The sequence below is a fragment of the Pygocentrus nattereri genome, chromosome 7 (assembly GCF_015220715.1).
Source record: "Pygocentrus nattereri isolate fPygNat1 chromosome 7, fPygNat1.pri, whole genome shotgun sequence".
NCBI classification, from domain to species: Eukaryota; Metazoa; Chordata; class Actinopteri; order Characiformes; family Serrasalmidae; genus Pygocentrus; species Pygocentrus nattereri.
In genome coordinates this window covers 4889177-4915306 of record NC_051217.1, presented here as the reverse complement: position 1 = coordinate 4915306, position 26130 = coordinate 4889177, and the positions used below count along the sequence as shown (strand labels likewise).

The 26130-nt window shown below is 39.6% G+C and overlaps 2 protein-coding genes across 2 annotated transcripts; one reads left to right on the top strand and one right to left on the bottom strand.

Moving 5' to 3' along the window:
- Positions 1 to 258: 258 nt before the first annotated feature.
- On the top strand, positions 259 to 6545 carry ctsd (cathepsin D). The gene is made up of 9 exons (XM_017690658.2): positions 259 to 450; positions 1453 to 1609; positions 2802 to 2925; positions 3580 to 3698; positions 3795 to 3994; positions 4279 to 4401; positions 4987 to 5131; positions 5371 to 5469; positions 5774 to 6545. The coding sequence occupies exons 1-9, from the start codon at positions 389 to 391 to the stop codon at positions 5933 to 5935; spliced, it is 1191 nt and encodes a 396-aa protein (XP_017546147.1). The 5' UTR covers positions 259 to 388; the 3' UTR covers positions 5936 to 6545.
- On the bottom strand, positions 6218 to 26130 carry slc6a15 (solute carrier family 6 member 15). Its single transcript, XM_017690639.2, has 12 exons — positions 25983 to 26130; positions 24081 to 24570; positions 19299 to 19456; positions 18951 to 19077; positions 18576 to 18757; positions 15070 to 15180; positions 13011 to 13252; positions 12577 to 12766; positions 10932 to 11124; positions 10611 to 10770; positions 8829 to 8991; positions 6218 to 8498 (listed from the first exon to the last, which is right to left on the bottom strand). Exons 2-12 carry the CDS (start codon positions 24379 to 24381, stop codon positions 8103 to 8105), a joined length of 2223 nt encoding a protein of 740 aa, XP_017546128.1. The 5' UTR covers positions 24382 to 24570; positions 25983 to 26130; the 3' UTR covers positions 6218 to 8102.

Genomic DNA, 26130 nt, shown 5'->3' with positions numbered 1-26130 from the left:
GAGCCCTCATCACCATTGGAAACAATGTTTTATCACTCTAAATTCAAAAAGGTTCGGTGAAGATTTACACAAAAGATCCGTGGGAGAAACTGTGTCACAAGAATAAACCGCTTCATAAAAATGTCGTGTAACATTAAAAGTGCGCGTTAATAAAAATGGACGGAATTTAAATCGATTTCGAAAAAGGGGGTAACTCGAACACTGTGACGTAACCGAACACGGAGCGCGTGAGAGCGTTCACGTGACTGTGATGGTGACCGTACGTCGGCCCGCAGTCAGCTGATGAGAGCCGTTTAACAGAATCCCAAAGCGGGGCGTCGGGACAAAACGCCGTTGTGCAGGCGGGCTACGACACGGAGGCGCCTATTGTCCTGCTGAAACCAACAAAATGAAGCTCGCCTGTCTGCTGCTGGTGGCTTTTGCTGCGTGGACGTCCGACGCAGTTGTTCGGTAAAGTCGACAAACGCCTCGTTGCTTGTTTACGCCACAGTCCTTCAGACTCTGCGTTAGCTAACTAGCCTAGCAAGCTTGAGAGGGTCTCCTGAGTGCATTTTGGGGGCTGACTTCGCGAGCTAGCCTGCTAAGACTGCGATAACGAATCCAGCCTGCCCGCTGTGGTTGGGATGGTGTGTTATAGTTTAATGCAGCTAAGTTGGGTTACTGTGACTCAGCAGAAGTATCGTTGGTCTGTCCTGCTGCCCTGTAAGTCCGTCCAGCTTAAGAAAACACAGGCTGGCTTTGTAAAGCAGACTTGGTTGCCGGCACAAAAACACTACCTTGAAAACACAGCCAGCTAACTATGTGTATTATTCCCACTGCAGAACGGACCACTGAAATCTAACTCTTCAGTTTGAGGCATTAATACTTGAGAGGGCTTTATCGAGCTATCGAATTACATTCGACCATGTTTTGTTTTTTTTTCTCCTCAAGTGGTCAAAAGCTGACTCGGTGGCCTCTGTTCTACATGACGTTAATTCCATTCATTTAGCCCACAGAAAGGCCACTTCTTAAGAAAGCTCACACACCAACGTCTTAACACCCCGCATGTTTGTTTCCGTGGTGAGCTGCCGTGTCAAAGTCCGGCTCCGTCAGAAAGCAAACAGCTTTTCTTGCACAGACGGAAGTTTCCAGTGTGTCAGGTTCATGCTTATATGACGGCTGGGTTTCGTCAGAGATTCTCTGGCTTGATTAGATGAGTCGACATGCTGAATTAGCCTGTATCCTTCATTTTGTTTAACCTCACCTTTGGCCTGTTTGAATGCTTCGTTCTGCTTTAGTACGCGACGGTTTTGTTGTTGCCTGTCATTGGTGCAGAATGGAACAGATCACTGGGAACATTCCTTGCTTACCGCAGGTGGTGTTGGGGCTGAGAGATAGTGTAGTGGGAGCTACTGATATAAAGGCAACCTCTGTATTAACGTTTTTGTGTAATTTTTGAATGTCATTTCGCAGGATTCCACTAAAGAAGTTTCGCTCCATAAGGCGTTCCATGTCAGACTCGGGGCGAGCTCTGGAGGAACTCTTGGCAGGCTCTCGGTCCACAAAGTACAACCTGGGTTTCCCTTCCAGCAACGGACCCACCCCCGAAACTCTTAAGAACTACCTGGATGTGAGTGCGTCTCCCTCTGCCGATTAAATGGATCAGTCTTGACTATTCAGCACTAGTCTGATTGTGCTCTTTTGCCCTGGTTCACTAATCCTGTTGAGTGGCTGAAGGAAGTGCCCCTAATCATTTACTGAAGATCCTTGCTTGGCCTGATGGATTCAGCAAATATAGTTTGTGAATAAGTCACAAATCAGTTACATGGATCATGCATCAGTGTGGCTAAGCAAAAATCTAGCAAGAAACTTTTAGGATCAGTTTCCCAGGCCCAGATAAAGCATAAATCTGTACTAAAATTAGTTTTCAGTGATGATTCACCAATGACAATGTTAAAGACTAAGCTTGATATGTCTAGAAAGTCAGCCCTTAATGAGTTGGTTGTCTTATAAATGCTCATCATGCCATATAATATTACTTGTTAATTGGAGTATGTGCAAGGACACTGATTATGTAGTGAAAATTGGTATATTATGATGTGTTCTCCAGTGCTAAAAATGTCATGGTTGTTTAATCAGTGACAGAAATTCAGTATCATGTATTTTATAGCACTGAACATTTAAGCTGCAGCTGAAATTGTGGCTTGCTGAGACCACTACTCTGCTACAGCCAGAGTGTGTTGTGTAGTTCTGAGGAATTTTTTTCACTGCTTTTTTCTGTCTATCTCTCTGAGACCACAGTGTGTATAGGAAGGAAGGAAGTCATTTAGAAGACAGCAGTCCTGCAAAATAGGTCACATGAATATTGTTCTTAATCTCATGATTAAGAATGAACCTTTTAAAATGTCCTGTGTGGCTGAAATTGGCAGAGATGAACACACAACTTGCTCTGTCATGTTTTAAAAGAAGAAGTGTATGATTCATCATAAGCAGCAGTAATAAAATGACAGTGTTAGACTGTGCTTAACGCTGCTTATCATGAGACTTGTTTGTCATGCCTCCCTGAAAAAGGGCTGACCATGCTGTGTCATGAGAGTTGACCCAGTCGGATTTGGCAGTGGCCTGGTGGTTTTATTGCCAAGTAATAACTTTGTAAACAATGTTTGTTGAAAAAAATACTTTCCTTTTGGTTTGAAATAATTTTGATTGTACGAATCTGTGTGTTTTCAGTGGGCTTTTGTGTTGAGTTTAGTATATAATCCTATTTAGACATTACTCATATTGTTTAAGAATTTGAAGATGTTTTTGTTTTCTATTAAAAGGCTCAGTACTATGGAGAAATAGGTCTTGGCACTCCAGTCCAGACGTTTACTGTGGTGTTTGACACTGGATCCTCTAACCTGTGGGTGCCCTCTGTCCACTGCTCTCTTACTGACATTGCTTGTTGTAAGTCATAATTTAGTCTTCATATAGAATGTCTTTTGGTTATTGTTAGTGCTGAGCAATATTAATTTGAAAATTCTGTATCACCATATTTTCTAAATATCACCATATCAGATGATATTTAAGTTTGCATTAATAGAATTATTGACCACATGCTTCCAGTGTGCTCGATTGATACGAGTGTCTTAGAAACCAGAAATAGCTTTTGATTGTTTTATTCTGATCAGTTTCTCTTAATATTATTTTAAAATGAATCTTGCACAGTATTGTAAATATTAACCAGACAAAAAAGAGAGAAATTGACAGAAAGGATGGTTACTATTTATTTTATTTTTTATTTTCATTTTTAACTGTTCTTTCTAAACAATATGAAGCTCTAAGCGCATTGTATACATTGCACTTAAATGTCAATTTGAATACCATGAGTAAAGCACACAAAATAGACTTATGAAATAGAGGTTACTAAACAAGCCTCTTGGCAATAGGCTTTGAAATTGAAACACATGGTGTGTCAATGTGACAGTCTAGTGGTGTAAGCGACATATTGCCCAACACTTATTACCATTTTGTTTTTGTGTTCAATTGTATTGTGAATCCTACTCATGCAGAAGGAGGTTGTTGATGATCTCTGTGTAACTTAATATGTTGATTTTTCAGTGCTTCATCACAAGTACAATGGGGCCAAATCGAGCACTTATGTGAAGAATGGCACTGCCTTTGCCATTCAGTATGGCAGCGGGAGTCTGTCTGGATATCTAAGCCAGGACACCTGCACAGTAAGTATAGGAAGGATTTTTTGGGTTTGATAAGTTTTTGGAGAAATTTTCTTTTGAAGTCAACTGACTGACACTGAAATGCACTATGTATTTTAGATTGGTGATATTGCTGTCCAGAATCAGATATTTGGAGAGGCCATCAAACAGCCTGGAGTTGCCTTCATTGCAGCTAAGTTTGATGGCATTCTGGGTATGGCCTACCCTCGTATTTCTGTGGATGGGGTTACTCCTGTTTTTGACATGATGATGAGCCAGAAGAAAGTAGAGAAAAATGTGTTTTCTTTCTATCTGAACAGGTTAGTGTTTGCTGCATGTACAGCCACTGTATTGTCCTATTGAAGCACACAAGTATTTTACTTGGTTAATGATCAAATAGACAAGTGAGTGAAACGGTTGAATAAGAAGCAAAGTCAGCATGGCTATATTCAAAACTGCTGAATTCAGAGTGAATATGCTGATTTGGTGATAAAGCTTGTCCCAGCAGTTTCTTGTTGTTATTAATACTGTTTGCCTGTTTTTTTTTTTTTTTTATTTATTTATTTTTTATTTATTAATTTTCTTTTCCTTTTTTCTATGTCAGGAACCCAGATACCCAGCCTGGTGGTGAGCTACTCCTAGGTGGCACTGACCCAAAGTACTACACTGGAGATTTCCACTATATCAATATCAGCAGACAGGCCTACTGGCAGGTCCACATGGATGGGTGAGAGTTTGTCTCTGATGACTTGTCATTTCCTAACAAAGTCACGTTTCTGTTATGCTTTGCTCAGAGGAAGCAATTGCTGCATTCATGCTGATTCATAGAGATTAAGCAAATCAAAAACTGTCATGTGAAAGAAAAGGGTCAGTTTCACATCCCTTACTCAACTGTTGCACAAGACAGTGACAAGTACTTTTTCTCAGAAACTCAATCTTCCTCTTAAGAGAGGCCAGTAAATTGAAGTGGTTGTTTTCCCTAAGACATGGAGTGAGGGAAGGCTAAAGTGCTTGGCAGGTGACTGATAATGCTTTTTATCATACTTTGGCCAGTAGTAAATGGGGGCCTTTCAACACGAAGAGCTGCAAATAAACCCTTTAAATGACATCAATCCTTTGGCTGACATTTGCACATCATGATGTTGTATAGATCCAAACTTAATTACCACTCTCATGTATCTTAAATGTAGCATTGTGCTTATCGTTTTTGTCAGTCCTACATTTTTATTAGATAATTTGAGGAACTTCAGTTTCAGGGTTGCCCTTGAATAGGTCACGGTTTGAATTTATTTAATGATGCTGTTTTTTCCAGCATGAACATTGGCAGCCAGCTGACCCTTTGTAAAGGAGGCTGTGAGGCCATTGTGGACACTGGAACGTCTCTGATCACTGGGCCTGCAGCTGAGATCAAGGCCCTGCAGAAGGCCATTGGAGCCATCCCCTTAATCCAGGGAGAGGTACAACACCATAACCTTATTTTTAATGAAAACAGTGCTGAAATGGTGAACTAGTTGTATACTAATATGATCATTTTACTTTACTGATCTTTTAGATTTTTAAATTAATTAAACAGGAATGTTTATTTAAAATGTAAAGGCAAAAAACTACATTAGAAAAACTACTTTTTTCTTTCATTCATTCATTAATTCGTTCATTGATTTGCTATTGCTAAAGATTCATCTGTGTTTCTCTGTAGTATATGGTTGACTGTAAGAAGGTCCCTTCCCTTCCTACTGTCTCCTTCACCTTGGGTGGAAAGTCGTACACCCTTACTGGAGAACAGTACATTCTCAAGGTTAGTCGCAAAGCAAACGAGGCTCTACTGTTTCTTCTGTATTAATCTCATTAAGGTTAATTATGTGGGCAGATTAATGATGTGGCAAGCCATGCCATAAATGTTGAAACATGATTTTACTTTTATATCTAAAGCACACTTTTTGTAAATGCTGTACACATTCTGAGTTATTGGAACATTTGCGCCAGTAGGGCACATGTTGTTGCCCGTAAGCCATGGTGTAAATATTTACCAAAGTGGCAAGCAAGGCACAAAACTTTGTAAAGACAACTTCCCTGTCTCTTTTGTGTGTTTGTGTGATCAGGAGAGCCAGGCTGGTAAAGAAATCTGCCTGAGTGGTTTCATGGCTCTGGATATCCCCCCTCCAGCTGGGCCGCTGTGGATTCTGGGTGATGTGTTCATTGGGCAGTACTACACAGAGTTTGACCGTGAGAACAACCGCGTGGGCTTCGCCAAGGCCATATAAGCCCAACCTACTATAGGCTTTTCTTCAAAAGCATTGGATAGGGGAGAAATGGAAAAAAAGAGTAGGAAAAGAACTCTCCACATCATATCAGCTACTTTAATAATACCTACATAGCGATATGATGGTGTTTTATTGCACTGTGCATTGTTGGCTTGTTAAAATACTCCGTTATGGGCTTGAGACGTCTAATTGAATCAGGGAAAGATACTACAGATACGCCAGGAGAAATGTAGATGAGAGAAATGTGGTTTTACTGAGTTTTAACGTTTTTACAATTTCATGTCAATTTCAGTTTTAGCTACTTTCAGTTTTACTGTTTGCCTTCTTTGAAAATACCTCATTGATTGAGTGAGTACAATTGGATGAAAAACATATTTTAAAACCTGTGTTAATAACCTATATTTACTTCCCAGCTGCCCGGTCATCTAATTTGCTTTCTTTGTTGTGGGTTGGGGCAGAGCTGTACGTGTGGCTGATGTGCATAGTAATTGTGATCTTCTGAAATGTTCAGAACCACAGCACTACACTGATTATTACTCTAATTTAGACTTCTATCCTGTCTAATGAACAGCCATGTACCAATACAACAATTAAACAGATGACACAGTGACTTGCTTTGGGTGAATGTTTGTTGTTGTTGTGTTTTTTTTTTTTTCTTCTTCTAATTTTTAATCTCAATGAAGAAAAGAGATGTTTCAAAGCTTTTTCATGAAAAATCAAATATTTACAGTAATCAGGCAGAATTGAAATTCCATACAATGACAGTACGTAGGTAAACTAACAAAAAAGAACTAGCATTTGGGATTTTTAGCACTGCTTAGCAAAAACATGTCTTGATATCCAAACTATCATCAGATAAATATATTTATAATATATATTTACAGAATACCTTAAATTTACAACATCCTCCTTGTATTCTATAAACAAATAAGAAATTAGGCACACATTTTTCAGAACAATCTTCAGGGGTTGTAAATGCCATCCATATGGTGGTGCACAATGTCATAGTAATTTTACCAAAGAAGTGCTATATTGCATGTTGTATTTTCACATTTTGCACATACGGTACATTCTAAACTCTTCCAAAGCGGCTAAGCTGCTTCTAATCTCATTGATGGACAGTAACTGCCTTTACCTGCGACATGATTGGTATTTACAGCCGTTCTACGATACAGCAAACCCATAGGCTACACATCCACTCAGACATACAGGGAAGGAAAGGAGTGTTTGCATGCGCACGGGTGATGTTTGAGGGTGTGGAGTGCATCTATATTATCTACAGACATAATACAAGATGAAATACTGTTTTCAAGGCTATTAACAGCATAGTGAAGGTTGAAGGATAGTGGTTAGTCTGAAAGATGGTAATGTACGTGTGCAGTTAAACGATAACAGGCCCTTTTTCTGCATTTTTCTTTTAATTTTTTATGCTGCTTTGTATGGTTTTATGTACCACACCAGTCATAATTCATGATTCACTTTTTTCTAACATATTTTTAGCCCTAACAAATGCAAGAGGTTTGTTCTGACAAGCTGATTCTTTCAATAGTGAAAAGCAGTGCAGGCTAAAAACAAACAGAACTTGGCAACGTCCTTTGGATGTTTGGATTCTGTGGAAGGTTGTAATGATACTTAATTTCTTTCAGCCAAAAACAGCATAGCAGTTTGTATTTTTTTCCACGTCTCCTGTTGCAGTGATTCTGCTGCAGACTGTCATTTTATCACTTTAAATTGAATGGGTGGCTAAACTGCAGAGAAAAAGTGTTGTGGATGGTCAAATCTCTTCATGGTTGTGATGTGACATGCTGCAGCTTATTTTCAATGAATAAGTTAGGAGGTTTTAAAATATTTAAAATGCTTACATAATTCATCAAACTATTTCATTTTAAATAAAGGAAAACTTGGATTCTATTAAATTGACATTTTATGAAATTGCAATGTGAATGAGAAGTTTTAGGGTGATCATGTGTTTGGTCAGTAAGGAGAAGGGTTGGAGTGGCGAAAACAGTTAGAGATGACAAAGATGTGTGGTATGCGAAAGACGTACTTGACTGACATTGTTGCCAATGTCATGGATGGTGAAGCATGATGAATAGTGGTGGAATGGTAAGAGTTCACATAGAAGCACTGAGCTTGACCTCAGAGAGAAATGAAGCCCGGTTTGTCCTCACAAATCTGACTCGGGCATGTCCGGTGTGTCGGCCATCAGATAACCAATGCTATAGTGACCGTTGCTGGCAGAGTCTGCTTGCTTAGAACCACTCTGTTTGCGATAACTGCTGTTGGGAGGCATGGGTGAAGGTGCTTCGCTGGGGGTCTTCCCTTGGATCAGACTGGTGTCATCTCCTTCATCCTCCTCTCTGGTTCTGCTGGTTCTGCGCACACTCTCCTTAATCATCCGCCCCTTCTTGTAGGAGATGGTGGACATGCCGCCGGAATTCTCGTCAATGATATTGAAGTAGCGTAGCACAAATACTATTGGCACAGGAAGGATGGCGGTGACCACCAGCGTAATGCAGACAGCCAGGCCCCATGGTGGGTAGCTGAGGGATTGCTCCTGAGCCTGAGACACACAGGCACAACAAATGGATTATTCTGGCAAACACCAGCAACCTTAATCTTGAGGTGAAGCCATCCACCATCCATACCTGTTAAGGTCTGTTGTACGGTGACATAGCCAACAACAGCTGATTACATCAGTCAGTACCTGAACTGCTATTAAGTACATTCTCTGCTATTACTGGATTACATATAAGCTAATAGTGTGTTTTGCGTTGAAGGAAACCTTTAAGGCAGGCCATAAGCTACTATACTGGTACAACAGATGGCGATTTGGTGTAATTCTCCTAATCTGAAACATGAAAGAAGGCAAAACAAGCTCTGTAGGACTCACCAGCTCCTGAATCCAGGCACTGTAGCTGGGAGGAGCCATGCCCAGCTGAATGAGACTGGCACTCAGCAGAGCTAAGAGCAGCAGAGGGGTCACATACTTCCACATGTAGTAATAGTAGCGGAAGGGAGTGAAGCCCAACATTTCCTTCAAATCCTCGAAGAACCTGAAGAAAATCAGATAAGTGGGTTTTTTTTAAGAATACACAAGAGAGAAAACTAAAGTCATATAGCTGCTTGATGACCAGATTAGTTTTGGTTCTGCAGAAATATATAGAAACTTAGCTGGAGTGTCAGAAATGGTACTTGCAAGATTATCATTTCAGTTAAACTCCTCCTCAACTGTAGTAAGTAATAGTAATAGTAAGGCAGAGTATATGGCATAGTAGTTCTTGACTTTTCCAATCCAGAAATGCTGTTACAACTGAACTATTGAACTTTACCAACAATATATACACACATAATTATGTATTTTTACAATTATTTACTTTCACCAAGTGAAGAGGTTTTACATTCAACTTAATATAAAGAAGCAGTGTTTTTATTAGTTCTAGTCATCACCATCAGTCTAGTTATCATTAGACTACTAAGGTTCATACAGCAGTGCTTAGTCATCCATTCAGCTGAATGAACCCTGTGAAACGTCTTGTAAAAGGAGGATTTCTGTGACTTCTTGTTATCATTAATATTAGTGTTTCTTGAAATTACACAGTAATTAACTACTTTGCTCTGTTTAATGTTCAGCTAGGGAGCACAGCACATGGCAGGATGACACCAGACATTAAGCATTACTATCACTAGATGGCATTGCTGATCCTCTCAAAAATAACAATTCCTTGGGTAAAAACTAAAACAAAAACACTAAAAACTATTCCAAGAAGGCATGCACCAATATCGCAATCCTGGTCTGATACCAATATTCAAGATTTTTCATGTACATATCTGCTGATGTTTATAAAATGTATATATTGGGTCTAAATCCACCTGGATGAACATTACAGGGAAACATACGTAAGTTCTGTAGGGCTACAAACAAATACGTCATCAAATATTAGCTTAAAATATTGGTGAAATCTAAACATCTGCCTAATGCAGACTGTTTAGAATATCCATGATGGCCCACTAAGTCATATCAAAACAACATTTACAAACAAAAGCTGGGAATACAACAGCATTAATGGAGAACACAAACACAGAGAGAATTCAAATACCAAATTGAGTACATCAATACAAGAGAATGCAAATACATTACCAGAAATAAAGCATTTAAAAAAAAACTGTAAAAAAAAAGAGAACCCACAGCATTGGAGCATGAGACAAATTTACCAACAAATGTTTTATTATTATTTATCTTTAAACATGTACACTTTCTAGATGCAGAAGCAGTCAGCCTCTGGTGGCCGTAAGCATTTCTGGCATGAGCCACCTTAAAATGCAGCATTTTTAAAATGTTTTTGTTTCAGGTAATGCTGATGATTCCTGGCTTAATGTTTCAGTGCTGTGATTTGTGTTTTTTTTTTTAATCTTTTCTACAAATGCAGTATCTTCAAAAGCTTCATGTCCGGTACCGTATTTGCATTCTGTCTTTTGTACTTGTATTCTCACTTTTGTATTTGTACTTGTGTTCTCCCTTAATGCTGTTCTGCTCTCAGCTTTGTTTGCTTCGTAAATATTGTGATATGACTCAGCAGGCCACCATAAGTAACTGCAGATACTGATATATTTATTATTGTGCATCCCTAATTTCAAGCCTTTCAAATACAGCTTAGAAACAGATGTGACATACTTGTCAGTGCCATAAACCCAGGCCACAGCCACATTTTCCAGAAAGACTACGATGAGGAGGGGCAGTGTAGCGGAGTAATCATCAAACATGGCCACAAAGTAGTTGCCCGATCGCTGAACAAAGATCAGGCCAATACTGAAAGCCAGCAGACAGCAGCCAACTGTAAAAAGTTAACAGCAGTGCTTAGTAGATAAGAAGGACACATACATTAAAGATCATGATTCATGATATAAATGAATAAAAGATGGTAAAAAAAAAAAGTTGTAAATGTATAAACTTATCATGTCTAAATGTTGTGGTTAGCATTGCCTTTGGTCTGACCTGTGAGAAACTCTTTGCGCACTTTGAAAGTGTCTACGATGGGTGTGATGATGCCCTCAATAGTGCCGAACATGCTGCCCAGGCCCAGATTCACCAGCATGAGGAAGAACATGACTGACCAGAAAGGGGAGGCTGGGAAGTGGGTCATTGCCTCAGTGAAGGCAATGAAGGCCAGCCCTGTGCCCTGCACTGCCTGAGGAAGCGAGAGAAAGCAGCAGAGTGGGTATTTAGCTTCATCATGTAACTTAGAATTAAATGTAAAAACACAGTCACTTTTTGCAAATGCTTATATTAACACTACATTTACTACACTACACCACATTTATAGTAAAGACCATGCTCACAGTGCTTTCTGAGTTGGCTCAGGTCTCACCCCAGGGCAGCTATTGTACTATAATTCCAACTAACACCTTAAATCTTAAATTCCATGGTGTATTGCATCCTAAAGCATGCCATTCAGTAATTACATGGACAATGCAAACTGGCTGACTTATTCTTAAATTACAGGAGTGAGGAACGGAAGCCTGGACATGCTGACAGATACTGGCCATTTAAAAGGCTGAGGTGTTGGGACAGATTGTGTATTTGGAGGTGAGGTACTACTCTGAGCCCTGTGAGCAAAAGCAATGAAATTCAAGTTTGGATTTTCAGTAAAAGCAGGTAATTTTAGTCTATAACTGTGTAATTCCTTTGTCACGTCTGTTAGTGCCACAATTATTGCTTTGCCTTGTCAACAATTATTCACTCTGATTCACCTCAATAAGGTGTGGAGGTTTATTTACAAAAACTGACATATACAAAGGACGAAGTCAGCTTGTGCTATGAATAAATGTGTTTAGAGTGACTACTGGCTGTTCTTGGTCCTTTGTATGCCCAAAGGAATGTATGGCATCACCGCAGCAGACTCTTACTGCATGCATTTCTGTTTATTTCATCATCTAGAAACGCACGACTCAAATCTCTCACTCTCCACTCACACTTCCTCTTCCTCACGTGGGACAAGCTTTAGTTTACAGCGTCCCATCTACTGCAGATAAGACTTTTTAAGAGCATTCTCTATGAAAAAATGTGGGTTTTTTTATCTATGAGAAACCTTTACTACATATTCTCTACATAAATGACACAGAAGGATGGACATGATTAAATACATTTTATATCACAAAACAACGAAACACTTTAAAGCTATGTGTCTGTTAAATATCATAGTATCAAATTTAAATTTAAAAGTAGGTACATTTTCATTTAGGTAATGCTTAAAAAAACATTTTGTCTGTTTTAAAAATACTTTAGACCTTTTTTAAATGCATTTTTATAATTTGTTAAATAATCCATACCAATGGAATAGCAAAAAATGTATTTCAAACATATATGCATGTTTTTTATTCTGTGCATAAAAGTTGTCATTTAAAAAGAAAAACTTAAAAAAACAATTAAGGAATTCTTTAGTTAATGGCAAATGAGAGTCTGCAGTGTCTGTTTGCATTACATAAACAAGGTAATGTAATTCCTGGAATGATAACGTGCAATATAACACATTCAGAGCACTAAACAAGAGCAAGCCTGCTTTTTCAGTCTACAGAAGGCTCTGTACAGTATTTCTTGTTCCTACTAGGACCAAGTAAATAACTGCTGAATTGCTCCCTACCTTATTCAGCTCCTCTTTTATATCACAGTTGTCCAGGCCCAGGCGAGAGTAATCGCTCTCCATCACACCACGGATGATTTCAGTGATCTGCTGGTAGTCCTCATTGCTCACATGACTGAAGTTGATGTGGTGTGGAATCAAGTCATGACTTATCTCATTACCCAGGTAACCAACAATCTTCTTTGCGTTCCTAAGATTTAATAAAACAGAATGGTTGTTTGTAGGCAACAATCTGATTAAAAACATTTAACTAGTGCTGATCATTCTAAGGTTATGAAAAGCATGATCATTTATATCCCTTAATTAAATAGGAAATGTACATCAGCAACTGCATGCGCTCAGTGTCTTCATGCCAGAGTAAAGTACAGTAGGTGCTCATGGACTTTCCTAATAACCTTTAACTGTATTTGCTTTTGTAACAAGGCTGGACTCACAGCTCGACACATTTGGCGTTCATGATGTTCGCTTTAAAGCCCAGCACGGCAAACACTACCAGGGTGGCCAGCACAGAAGTGAAGAAGTTTATGAAGGAGACCAGCACAGCATCAAAATGGCAGTTGTTGTCTCGTTTGTTGTAGCTGGAGAAGGCAATCACTCCACCGAAGCCCAGACCCAGAGCGAAGAAGACTTGAGTAGCAGCCTCTCGCCATACTTTAGCCTCTAGCATGATCTCCAGCTGAAAGAAGACACACCCCAATCACCATCTGACCAAGTGAACATTCTGAACTCAACCAGGTAAGACATTAAGGAAGGCCCTTATGGTATAGAAGACAGTAGAAAAATACTTTTATCTCATTTAGCACATTCCTGACTGTGTAGAACAGTTTAGTTTTTGCTATAATTAGATGTACAGATGACAAATTAAAGAAATGGTGGTGGAGAGTACTAATAGTTTTATCTGTTTTTATAGAATGCTGAAATACTTCACTTTCATAAAAAAAACAAAACCAAATATTATTATGTGAATAAAAATTATGCAGTAGTATTATTTCACTGTAAAAGTGTCCTTTACTAAAGCCAGCAGAAAAGAGCAAATTTAGCACAAAAGACACTTTGATATACTTGTGCATTGACATAAAGAGACAGATAGACACAAAGACAAGCACGCTCATTGAGACACAAATGCTGAAAATTTTTGATGTGAGATGAGATGGTGGTCTGAGACACAGAGCACATCACACAGCAGACATGTGACAGCATTGTGTGTGTGTGTGTGTGTGTGTGTGTTATGTAAAGTAGCTGGTGGAGGTACACAGGCTGCTGAGATGCAGGCTGTCTGCTGAAGGAGGAATTAATTTGTTTCTGGAACCTTCTACGCTACAGGCACAGACGCTTGCTGGGAGAATGGACAGGACAATCTCGTTTCTATAGTTACTATTACTGTTTTCTGCAAATTCTGTTTGAATACGTAGAGGAGCACATGGAGGATTGTTGATGAACAATTTGACAGTGATGATGTAAATGAGATGCACTGTGTGTGTTGAGCATGTCAAATGAATTGCACTAAACTGTTGTTGGCTCTTTGTAGCAATATTAGGTTTTTAGATAGGACTTAACATCTTGAACTCTACGTTAATTATTCAGTTGTTAACCTATTTAATCTTTCATTTTCCTCAGCTATGTAAATCATGAATTTTACTCCTTGGACAGCCCCATGACACAAACTATATGCCTTTTCGGAAAATGCTTTATTCTTGGTGACAATTGTGACCAGTGCGAAACTAGAGTCAAATGTTGCCTCAGAACAACTTTAATTAGATCTAATACATGAAACACAAGGAAGATAAAAAAATGAACTGATATACAGTGAACTGTACATCAAAAAAAGAAAAAACCTGAGGCAGCTTACCGTTATAATGACGGAAATGTTCCATGTCTCTAGTGGACCATCATTTTCTAGTACACCTAACATGTTAGATAAGGGCAAACTATATTAAAGAAAACAACTGAATATTAAAATTATTAATGTTGAATTTGAGCCACTGTGTTATCTCACTAGGCATCCATCCACATGTATGTTTATGAACGCAAATAGATCCTTTAAAGATTAAAGATTATATGTAATCTGGTAGTTGTATGTGTATTAACTGTGGTTTTATTTAATTTATTATTATGTCTTACTTTTTCTCAGGTCTGTTCTTAAAGTAATTGTCTCTGTAAAAAGGTCAAATGCATTTGAAATCAAGACAACTAATAATTTAGGTTATACTTTACTGTTCAGTAGGAAATACAACAACAAATCTTTTACAAACTCAAACCAAACTTTTACATTAAATTGTTTCAGTTTAAAACTGAGCATTCAGTAAGTACTATGAACCTAATATGTAAGGTATATGGTTATGAGATTTGAGGAATTGAAGTGTGGGCTCATATATGGAACCATGCAGTTTAAGGGGTTCAGAAGTGCACACGCACACACACACACACACACACACACACACACACACACACACACACACACACACACACACACACACACACACACTCGCTCACCTTGGGAGTGAACATGTGGGCGATCCCGTCTACAGACCCCTTAAGCAGGAGCGCCCTCACCAGGAAACAGATCAGCACCACATAGGGGAAAAGGGAGCTGAAGTACATGACCTTAAGACAAGCGAAAACCAGCATGTCACATATATTGCCGCAGCAAAACAGCTAGCTCAGCTGCACCCAACATCACACTGAATGCATCTGAGAGAAAAAAGAGCTTCTAAAAATAAGCTATTTTTGCACACAAGCTTTTGAACTGTTTGTAATAATTCCTCTGCACCTCACAGACTGTGATTCTAATACTGTATTATTAACTTTGGCCTGTAGGAGGCAGCCTTTGTCTTGTTCACTGGCTGCTTGGTGGTTGTTTGCCATTTATGAGCTTTCCTTGATCTTGCACTTAAATCATAATTTTCTACAGGATGCTTAGAACAAGGACAGTTGTGATTTTTTTCTCTTTTTTTTTTTGCAGAGCTGGGGGTTATGAGTGTGTTACAACAATGCATAACAGCTCTCACAGTCATTTACAAAGCAGACAGCCTTGTATTCCAAGTATAACTTCAACAGACTGTGGGCTGCAGTGCAATGGTCTTAAAGGGTTAGTTCAGCAAAAAATTAAATCACCACAATTTTCACACTTAACACCAGGTGTAGTTTAGCGCTGTAGCTACGAGGTTAATGTTGCCAAACAAACACTAGAACTCAATAGCCACCCAAAACACTGTTTTAAATACACCTGCAAAACTTCTTTCAACCTTCTCTAATTACATTCAGCTCTTCATTAAGGTCACACAGACTTGTCAATGTAGTTTAATATACATCATCACATAGTGAGAGCAATAAAAATCAATGAAACTTCACAGAGTAGCCAAACTGTCACTTAAGACAAGAGACGTATATTTACAGAAATAAATTGGGTGACTTTTGTCTTCTAGTGTTTGTTAGCATCATGAGCCTCATAACACCACTGCTAAGCCAAAGAAGCTAAATTTTGACACCAAACATGTCTTGAGGCTGATCAACTGGGATAAGTGGAAAAATGTAAATTAGATTTTTTTCCTGAACCATTATTTTACCATCTTCCATTTTCCCCTTAAATTCTGTGCTGCAAATACTAATGTAATTTTCAACCTTATTAATAATCTTATTAGTCAATCATATAACATTGATTTTACATTTTTTACACACAATCCTATTTACTTTGAGCTTCACCAGTAAACAATAATAAACCTGGCTTAAAGATGCATTTTTACCTTACCATTAGCTCAATGTTACCGGCTTATTTTAATCCTTAAAATAAAAGAGATGCTAAAGATACTAAGATCAATGACTAAAAATAGAAGTAGGATGTTGGCTAATTTACCACAGCGTGATAAAAGATAATCTACATCCTTTCAAAGGGGTGAAGGAGATGAGGTAGTTTTTTTCTTTATACAGTCAAACAAACCCAGATAAGTGCTATAAAGCATTTAAATTACAATACAGTAGTCATACATTTCTGTGGGATAGTGTTATAGCAATCCACTTGAATCATCTGCCTTTAAAAGAGCCTTTAAATGCTCAGTTTCCCGCTCCAGACATACTGTACTTGGGCACTCCTTAAAAAGCGTCAGCTTGCCTCGCCAACAGATTTTTCACTTTGCCAGTGAGAATAGTGCGCGAAAAACCATGGCAACGGGCAAGGCTTTTTGTTCTCTTTTTAACATGTGCACACATGCACACACACTTACGCTCACACATACACACTTGTAAAAAATGTCAGAAAAAAGAGCACGTCCATGTGGGATTTCTTTTTTTTTTGTGAAATACGCTTTTGTGGAAACTGTGAATGGGACATTAATATTCTTTTGTTGTTAAGCTTCAAAGACCTCCCTGACCCCCTTCAGTTTCTAACACGGTCCAGTCCCAGATCTTCCCCTGCTATGCTGGCAGACAGAGGCCCATACAGAGGCAAAGGGCCCACACTCACTGTAATCAGCCCACCAGCACACTATTAGACTGAGAGGACATTAATAAAGCACGCTTGATCAGAGAACTCTACTTTACATACTGATGAATAATCTGGTGCATTTCAGCACATCCCTTCATTGAAGAAGAGCCTCCATCTAGCATTGTTATATCCAATGATGAAAGAGAGAGCACAGGACAGAGTGAATGCTGGCTGCTGTTGGAGGTCTACTAAATGATACAAAGCCTTGACTGGAACTTCATGGTGCAGGCAAATTAATCCATACAACTGCCAGGCCTGTAAAACAGGGATTTGCCTCCATAAATCAAAAGAAAGAACCCAATTCTACTGAGAGGAGATCCTGGTGACATACTAACCTTCCTTACAAGGAAAAATGTAAACAGACAAGACTGAAATTAAAACGGACTCATGAGATTATCTGGAAAAAATTTCACATTGAAAACCCTTTTTCTAATATAATAGCCTTTACTTTGAATATCACTACACTGGCTAGTGCCTGTCACAAGACCAGAGAAAACCTAAAAGAGGGAAAGGAGAGAAGTCAGGAACACACTGACGTACAAGGGCCCCAGGGCTAAGCTGCTGGGGTGCTATGTTGCATTCTGATTGTGCTAAGTTACACCACCCTAACGTGAATCATGTGACGGACTGAAGGTTTTTAGTGCCACTGAAGGCATCTGCTGGAGGCAAAGGGAAGTGTCTTAATTCTTATCACTGTGCTTTTCATGCTAGTGTTGCTATGACCTTCCTAGTGGAAGACTGCTGACTTTATTAAGCTTGTTGGCATGCAAACCCCAAAATTAAATATAAAGTTTTATACAAAAGTTTACATACAAATTGCATGTTTTACTGTTTTCTAAATGAAAATCAGTTACAACATCCTCTTCAAGGATGGCATTTTTTTCAGATTTATTGCACTATATCAGATCAAATATAAAACATAGAACATATAAAATGTGCCTTAACGTATGCACTATATATTTTTTTTAAATCATTTTTTCCAATATGATAAATTCAGCAGAAAATCAGTTACTGTGCATTACAATGTGCAGAGGTGTGTTCTCTGTAGAGAATGTGTACATCTAACGTCTACAGTGCCCAAACCTTGTGTACGATGGTCAAATTCTAGTTTTGGAATATTAGAATTGAAAGTTTTGTGTTCTGGAGCCTTCTTTTCAGTTTTTCAGGAAAGAGAATTTATTATTTATATTGAGTTTTAGTCTTAGATACCTCATAAAGCAAAAAACGTTCTTTATATACAGTGCGTGTTTCTGTGTGGGATGTGGTTTGTTTGCAAAAATGGCATATTTAGATTCTGCTTTATGCCCTGTTGAAAAGAGGAAACCTTGTCTTAGTTTACATAGCCTAGCTAGTCTATATATAGTAGCGTAACTAAGTGAAGTCTTTGTGCTGTATATTCATTTATTTTTTGTAGTCTTGGAGAGAAAGCCTACATCCTTTTACTCTTCCAGTCTAAATGTAATAAATTCCAAAAAAGATCCAGATTTTCCCAGTTCCACACTGTTGCTGCCCTGCTTACCTTCCCTGAGGACTGGATGCCTTTGATCATGGCTAGACACACCATGGCCCATGCGGCCAGCAGGCACAGAGTCATCTTCCAGTTCAGCCCTCCACTCTCTGAGATAGAGTCAGAGATGTCCAGAGCCTCACGGTACCAGTAGTAGGTGGTGGCGGAACTCTTCTCACACTCAGGCACCACATCTAAATAACAAGAACATTGAGTTCTAGTGTGAGCAGTATGAAGCTTGGTTTAGAAAAAGGCATTTTTATATATTTAGGTATGTCCCCATGATAAGTAGAAAGGTTATTTAGTAAACTTAGGCTATGTAAATTTTCATAGTTACTATTGTCACTAAATATTTTAAAAATAAAAATATTAAAATTAAGGCCTCACATGTGCTGGTCTTGTTTTTGACCAGAGGGCACTCATGCCAGGGTAGAGGCTGCTGGAAGGACTGGGAGAAGTAGAAGAGACTCCAGCCAATGATAACATTGTAGTAGAGGGCCACAAAGAAGCACACCTACAACAGTAGAGAACCCATGAAAAACAGCGTACAATACGTTGCCCACGTCAGGAGCACTGTAGCACAAAATAAAGCCATCTACGGCCACTAATGAACAGCTCAATTAGTCCTTTCTTTCTTGGGCAATGGCTACGTCTGCCTTTAAGTATCTTTATCATGCACCTGAAATAACAAATGTGTGTATGGATGCTCATATGGGAGCACTATATGAAACTCACCACACAGCTGGCAAAGCCGATGCCCCCCAGTCGAGGGCTGATGTAGTTCCAGACGCCGATGCTGCCACGACGAATCCGCTGGCCTACCGACAGCTCCAGGAAGAACAGTGGGATGCCAATCAACACTAACAGGACAAGGTAAGGCACCAGATATGCACCTACAAATGCAGACAAGATGCATCTTAAACGTTTAAGTGAATAATTAAAAATGCATTAAGGAGTCTATTAAGTGGCAGCATTATATTACAACAGAATAGAAAAAAGCTTACATTAAACATCTACAGATGACTTAGGACTTATCAACCACCAATGGCAGAGAAAAGAACATTCCTTTGTAATACCCTCAAGGAGACGCAGTGACCATACAATGGCAGTGCATTGAAACAAGGATTGAGGCTGAACTTGTGTCTCAGGGGCTGGCAACATGTGCTAGGGTCATGAGGCAGACTGTTTTTTTTTCTCTCTCCTCTCTCTTTCTCTCAATGGCTCAGGTTTCAGAAGTCATAGCTCACTGTGTAATATTTACTAGCACACCCCCTTCCTCTGACTCAGAGTACTTTAGCGTCCTGTTTCATCAGGACCAGCGTGTGCTGTGTTAGTTTCAGCATAGCTGTTGTTTCATTCTGACAGTGCTCTCAGGCTAATAACCTCCTGCTCTTGTGCCAAACCACCACCTGCTCTGATGTCTTGCCACAGCCACAATGTGGTACTGTGATTCTGTACAGCTTAGCTAAACAGAGAAGTCCTGTTGTGGTATAGTCATTCATGTTTGTAGACTTGGAGGATTGAGATTCCAACAGCTTTTTCAGTCTCAATTTAATACATTTAAACAATTTGTATTCACTGCATATTTTCTGCAGTAAGAAGCTGTTACTAGTAATCGCATAATATCACTTTTTCTATTTTTGATACCAATTCTAATGCTGAAAACTTAAGTATCGACCACTATAATACTATATATCTTTTACTGCAAAAATGACTAAACTTGTAAAGTTGGTAAAATGAACTATTTTTAAGCAAAGCACTTCATTGATGAAGGCCAATTTGCTTGATTGCTTAATACTTAATTTGCTCCAATACTCTGCTATCATACAGAAAGACATACACAGCTAAAAACACAACTCATACAGAATATAAGACTTTATCTGCTAAGACTTTACATTGGATAAGGCAAGATTTATTCTTATTTTTGTTCTACATCTGATCCAGCTTTTTTTGCTGATATTGGCCTGACAACGAGGATCAGCTCGGTGCTATCTTTAGGTATTACTGCTACTGTTTAAGATGAATCCAAATTGTTTTAATATATTTATTTTTTTAACATCTGAAAACAAAAGCTACACATTTTATTGATGAACTGGTCAATAGAAATGATCCAAAATAGTATGGAATAAAAATGTGTTTGCATCCACTTAGATTAACTTAAGGCTATTTTTTTGCTTCTTTTTCAGAGTTGCAATCCTACATTTTTCATGCACACGTCCGGCGATACTGATACATGAACATTTTTAAAATATAAAAATCTAGATTAACATTACAAAGAAATCTAAAACCTATTTTTGTTGGGTAAAAAAATAAAGTCTACGGATACAGTTTCCCAGTGTCACCTAAATATTCTGCTCTTCCACTGTACAATAAATATATCATCAAATATTGGTATGAAAGATTAATTCAATTTAATCTCCTGTCCAATGCAGATCATTTTTAAACCAGTGTTCTGCTAACACTGATATAAATCAGATATCATTATACACTGTATTGCTAAATTGTTGTTTGCTTGCATGTACAGTTCTAGGAATGCTAGGACCCTTCCTAGGGATGCTTTTCTTTACTTCTGTCTTTGAGATAGAAGTGTTGCATAATGGGAAGGTACTTCACATTCACAAATATTCATTTCTGAAAAATCATCTCTTGACAAATATTTTATGGCATCATTCTTTTGCCCTGTTTGTCCCTTTGGGCACCAGAGTGTAAATAAAGATAAAGAATAACACATTTCATTATTTTAATGAATATACCCAGGAGGATGAAGTGACATTTGGCCTTATGACTTTCTCTTTGAGTCTACAACCACACGGTTAAATTAAAAGACTATAATAATTTTGTAAAAAGAAAAAAAAGGCCTTTGTGTGTTATTACTCCAGAGGATGAGATCATTAATGCAGAAGGTTATGGTGCAGAGCTGGGGTGTGTGTTAGAAGGTACAGCTGTCTGGTGTGACTCGGACAGTGAGAAGAGGATACTTAGAACAGAGACAGTGAGCAGACATGAAGACAAGCAGAGGCTGAATCACTGCCACACGTACAGTCTGGGCACTTTTAATCTAATTACAGACCAGCACAGCAGGGCAGCCACTCACTTATAATGATCTGGAAAATGACCACTGTTGTGGCGAAAACTTGGTTTGTGACACACTCAGACACACCTGTGAGGCCCTAAATGTGGAAATAGCTAAACTACACTCACACACATATACAAACACAAATGTGTGTTATTAATATATAAATACTTAGTGCTACCAGCAGGCCATCTTGAGCTACTATAAATCCATTCTCAATGTAAACAATAGATACAGAATGCTCTCCAACTCTTGTCAAAGTAGACAGAAACTACTGCACGCCTCTATCAGAAAGACTAGGGTACTACAGTATAATCAGCTTTCCCTGGAGACTGAAGGGCTTTGTATAATCTCAGGGTGGAAATATAACCTATGATTATCCTTCAGACATGACAAAAGCAATGCAAAACACATGCAAGATATATGCAAGAGGTGCGATCACATTACACACAAAGCAGTGATAGTAACACTTCTTGTAAACGAGGAACTGTCTCTCACTTTTCACAGCAAACAGAAACTAACTGTCTGGTTTTCTTGCAAAGTGATGCAGTAGAATGTCATTCATTCATTACTGCTGGGTCCCTGGGGTGCTGCTCTATGATGCCACTAACGCTAAGGCCAATACTTTGTGCTTTTATTTCTAATTCATTCTGACTGATCTCCCCTGGTGTGTATCTCATAAATCAACAGCCAGCATATCATCCTTCATTCTTTGCCCTCTTGTAGTGTGTGTCCTATTGAAGTAGGCAAATAGACATTGGCAGTTTTCCATTGTTATCTATTGCAACTCATAAAGAAAGAAGGTGTAAAGATAGACAGAAGCTGCAGTCTCATATGGTACCTCACCTAGTGTAAAGGCCTGCACTTACAAGAAAGGTTTATACAGTAGACAGTCAAAAAGGCGTCCTCTCAGTTGTAATCTTCTATTATAATAAAAAAGGGTGTTTTTAACTAGGTTTCTTTAGCACTTTCCAGAGTGGCACAGCTGGAGTGACATAAATTATCTTGAAGATTGATTTTCCAGACTCAGAATCTCCATCATGCAGAGGTTATTTCTCACTAAGGGCATCAGCCCATCTCTGAGTCACACCTCCACCCAGGGCGCAGGAGGAAACATCTGTAAGAGTCTCGTTAGCAAATCAGTTAAAAACATTAATAGTTTAAAAACTCCACTCTCCGGACCTTACAGCCCATACGTAGAAACTAAGCTGCAAAAACCACTCGTTTAAAACTGTTTTTGCGATGTCACAAAACCAACACATTGTCATGTGTCTGTCTGTTTAGCTTGCAGCAGTTTAACCTTGCCCGTTCACACAGACACTGTAAGGAGGTTTTAGCCTGGAATCCTTTTTGAATGAGGCACAATACAGCAGAGCCAATCAGAACAGAGGTCATTTCCATATATGTTTTAAATATGCAGCAACCCAAAAACCCTGTTTAATCCTAAGGCATAAAGAGAGAACGGAAAATGGTCATGTAAACTTAATGAGCGCTGTTTTCGGTAAATAAACCTAGAAAATCTTTATGGGTTCATCACAAAGCAAGAAAGAGAACAAATGAAGATGTGTGGCCTTTCGAGGATCGCTCCTTCAGTCACATGACCCTTTCTTCACAGCATGAATAGCTTACACACTTAAACTTCAAACTACCTCAGACACGCCCAATAATATTTATCAAGATTTTCATTACAGGGCATTTTTATAAATGGACAATACGTGACAAGCAGTACTACATCACATCTATAGTCTATAGGCTTGCCAACCTGGGCTAAACAGCAAGGGTGCGACAGTTTAATATCGTATGAAAAAGTGCTTAAAGGTTGAAATAATAAACATTTGAAACAGCGTAGCTGTAATCACTGTAATTGCGATTTGCACCTAGGTCGTTTCCAGGGGTTTCTTCTTTAATCGTCTTGCTTAAAAAAAATTGATCAGACAGATTAAAATTCACCTCATATTTGGAATCAATATTTGATGATGTACATATTGGCTCTGAAAAAGCCGAATGGTTAGATGTTGCTGGGCTTTTGTACTAAAAGTTTTACTGACTTCATTACATTTGCAACCCTATAGCAATGACATGTTACTCTGGAGATCTAATCCAGGTCGCTTTAGTCCTAGTTTGTAAATGTTCATTTAGTATTGCCAGATATTTACATTAAAAATTACTGGCTATTGCCATTGGTCCACAGATCCCATGTCGGTGAATCCCAAATTCACATGAGCCAAAACAAACAAAATATCGAAAATCAAACGGAATCTTAATCGAAAACCGTATCAAACATGAGAAACTACGAATCGTCACACCCCTCACAGGCTAAGCAACGGTTTCCACGCTTAGTGAAGGAGCACCTGCTCGGCATCTGACGCGGCGTTAACTGTAATGGGATGAGAATTTTTTTGCGTTTTTGGGAAAAGAAACAAAGAAAGGAAAGAAGGACTCACCCCCTCCGTTTTTCTGACACAGGTAGGGGAATCTCCACACGTTTCCGAGTCCGACGGAGAAGCCGACCTGCGCGAGGATGTACTGCAACTTGCTGCTCCACGCGGGTCTCTCCTCCTCAGCGCCGCACGCGCCCTCCTCCGCCTCGCGCGCCTTCTCTCCCGCGGCCGCGCTCACGGCCAGCGTGCTCCTCTGGAACGAGTCGTCGCCCGCGTCCTCGTTGGAAAGCAGGTCTTTGACAGACTCAGTGACATCGTCGTCGTCAAGCTCTGCTCTCTTGACGGCTTTGCTGTTTTTGGGCATTTGATAAGCGGTGAAAATGTCTCTGTTTCTTGGCTGATGGGGGGGAGGGGGGCGGCTCGGTCACCTCGGCTCCTCAGGGCAGAGTCAGAGCAACAGACGCGGCTCGGGTGCTGAGTTCGTGCGTTAGGGATGGAGAGAAAAGGGCGGCGTGCTCCGATAATCAGCTCTTCATTTTCACAGAACGGGCGGCTGGGATGCAGAAAGAAAGAGCGGGGCATTAGACCACGTGGTCCTCCGTACGCGAGCGCTCGGCGTCCATCTGGCACGGCGCTGTTTCTACACTCTTTAAAAAGACGGTTCTTCAGTAAAGGGAAATGTTCTCTCAGAGCCGTTTCACGCTTTAAGGAGCCTTTGTAAGGCGCAGTGGTTCTTCAGATTGACCGAGGAAGTGTTTTCAATGGCATCTTCTGTAAAAAAATGATTTCATACAGCACCCAAAAGGGTTCTCCTATTGTTAGAAGCCATTTTGTTATTTCGCCATTTAAAGTACCATTTAAGCACGAGACGCTTTTCCATGGAACCCATGGATCCAAACAGAACCATCCCTTTATTAAGGAACCCCTGAAGAACCATCTTTTTTTTCAGAGTGGTGGCTAAAATGTCGTGTCATTTATTTGGTGAAATTGTCTCAAATGTCTCTCTATCATTTGTTTTGGCCTAGAAAATAGTGACAGTGGTGACAGTGGTTGCGTGACGTCTCTACAGAATATTCGTGTTTGAAGTCTCCACCTCACGCGCAGCCCAAGCAGAACCTACTGTCTTTCCTGTTTATGCAATGACTACTTTAAACCTGATTCCGCTGTGGGGTCGTTTGCTCTGAAACGATCGTCTTCCTGCGCTGTGATACCGGAGCTCACGGTGCACGAGGTCATTTGCATAAGAACCCAAACACTCCTCAGCATCGCGCAGCGGCCACTCGGAGAAGAGCGCCGCACCGAAGCGTTCACCACAACCCTCTTTTAAAAAGAACACGAGACACACTAGAGCATCTCTGTGTGTCCAGTATCTATCACCCGGAGTGAGAAGTGGGCTATTCCACAGCGGAGAAACGGCCCCACAGGCTGGTTGTGATGCGGCAGCCTATCGCTGCCCTCCATCAGGGCTTATAGGCCATTAATAGAGCTCTCATCTCCTCCAGATTAGCCTCCACTAAAACGTAGTTCCTTCATTTTAACGAAACCTTCATGACCCTAAAAAAAAGCAGTTATAAAGCTCTTCAGAATAAACTGCAGCATGTGGCTGAGGCTAAATGGAGAAATCCTCCCGGGCAAATACAAGCATGAATCTCACCATTTCAATTCTTGCCCACATTGTCCGTGTAATTGTAGGGATTTAAGAGCAAATGTATACAAATGATTAAATAACCTACATTTAATGCTCAGTTATAGAAAAACGGACTGCTAAATTAGTTAATCATCAGCTATGTTAATGAATTAAGCTAATATTCGATCCCCGCCCAAACGTGTGCCATACATGTGGGGTATTTCATCATACACCGCACCGAGCCCGCTGCCTGCGCATCCTTCCCCTTATGAGCGCGGCTACACACACACACACACACACAAAACCATGAAAACAGACATAAAATATACCTTTCTCACCTTTTGGAAATCAATAAACAGTCGAGGTTACAGCTCTTGTAATTTCTCACGCTATAATTTGTGGTAGTGCGAGCTCGGTAGCGCTGCGCATCTCTTCTCCGTCCGATTCTGATGATCCTGCCGGTGCTGCTCACAAGACGCTCCGCGT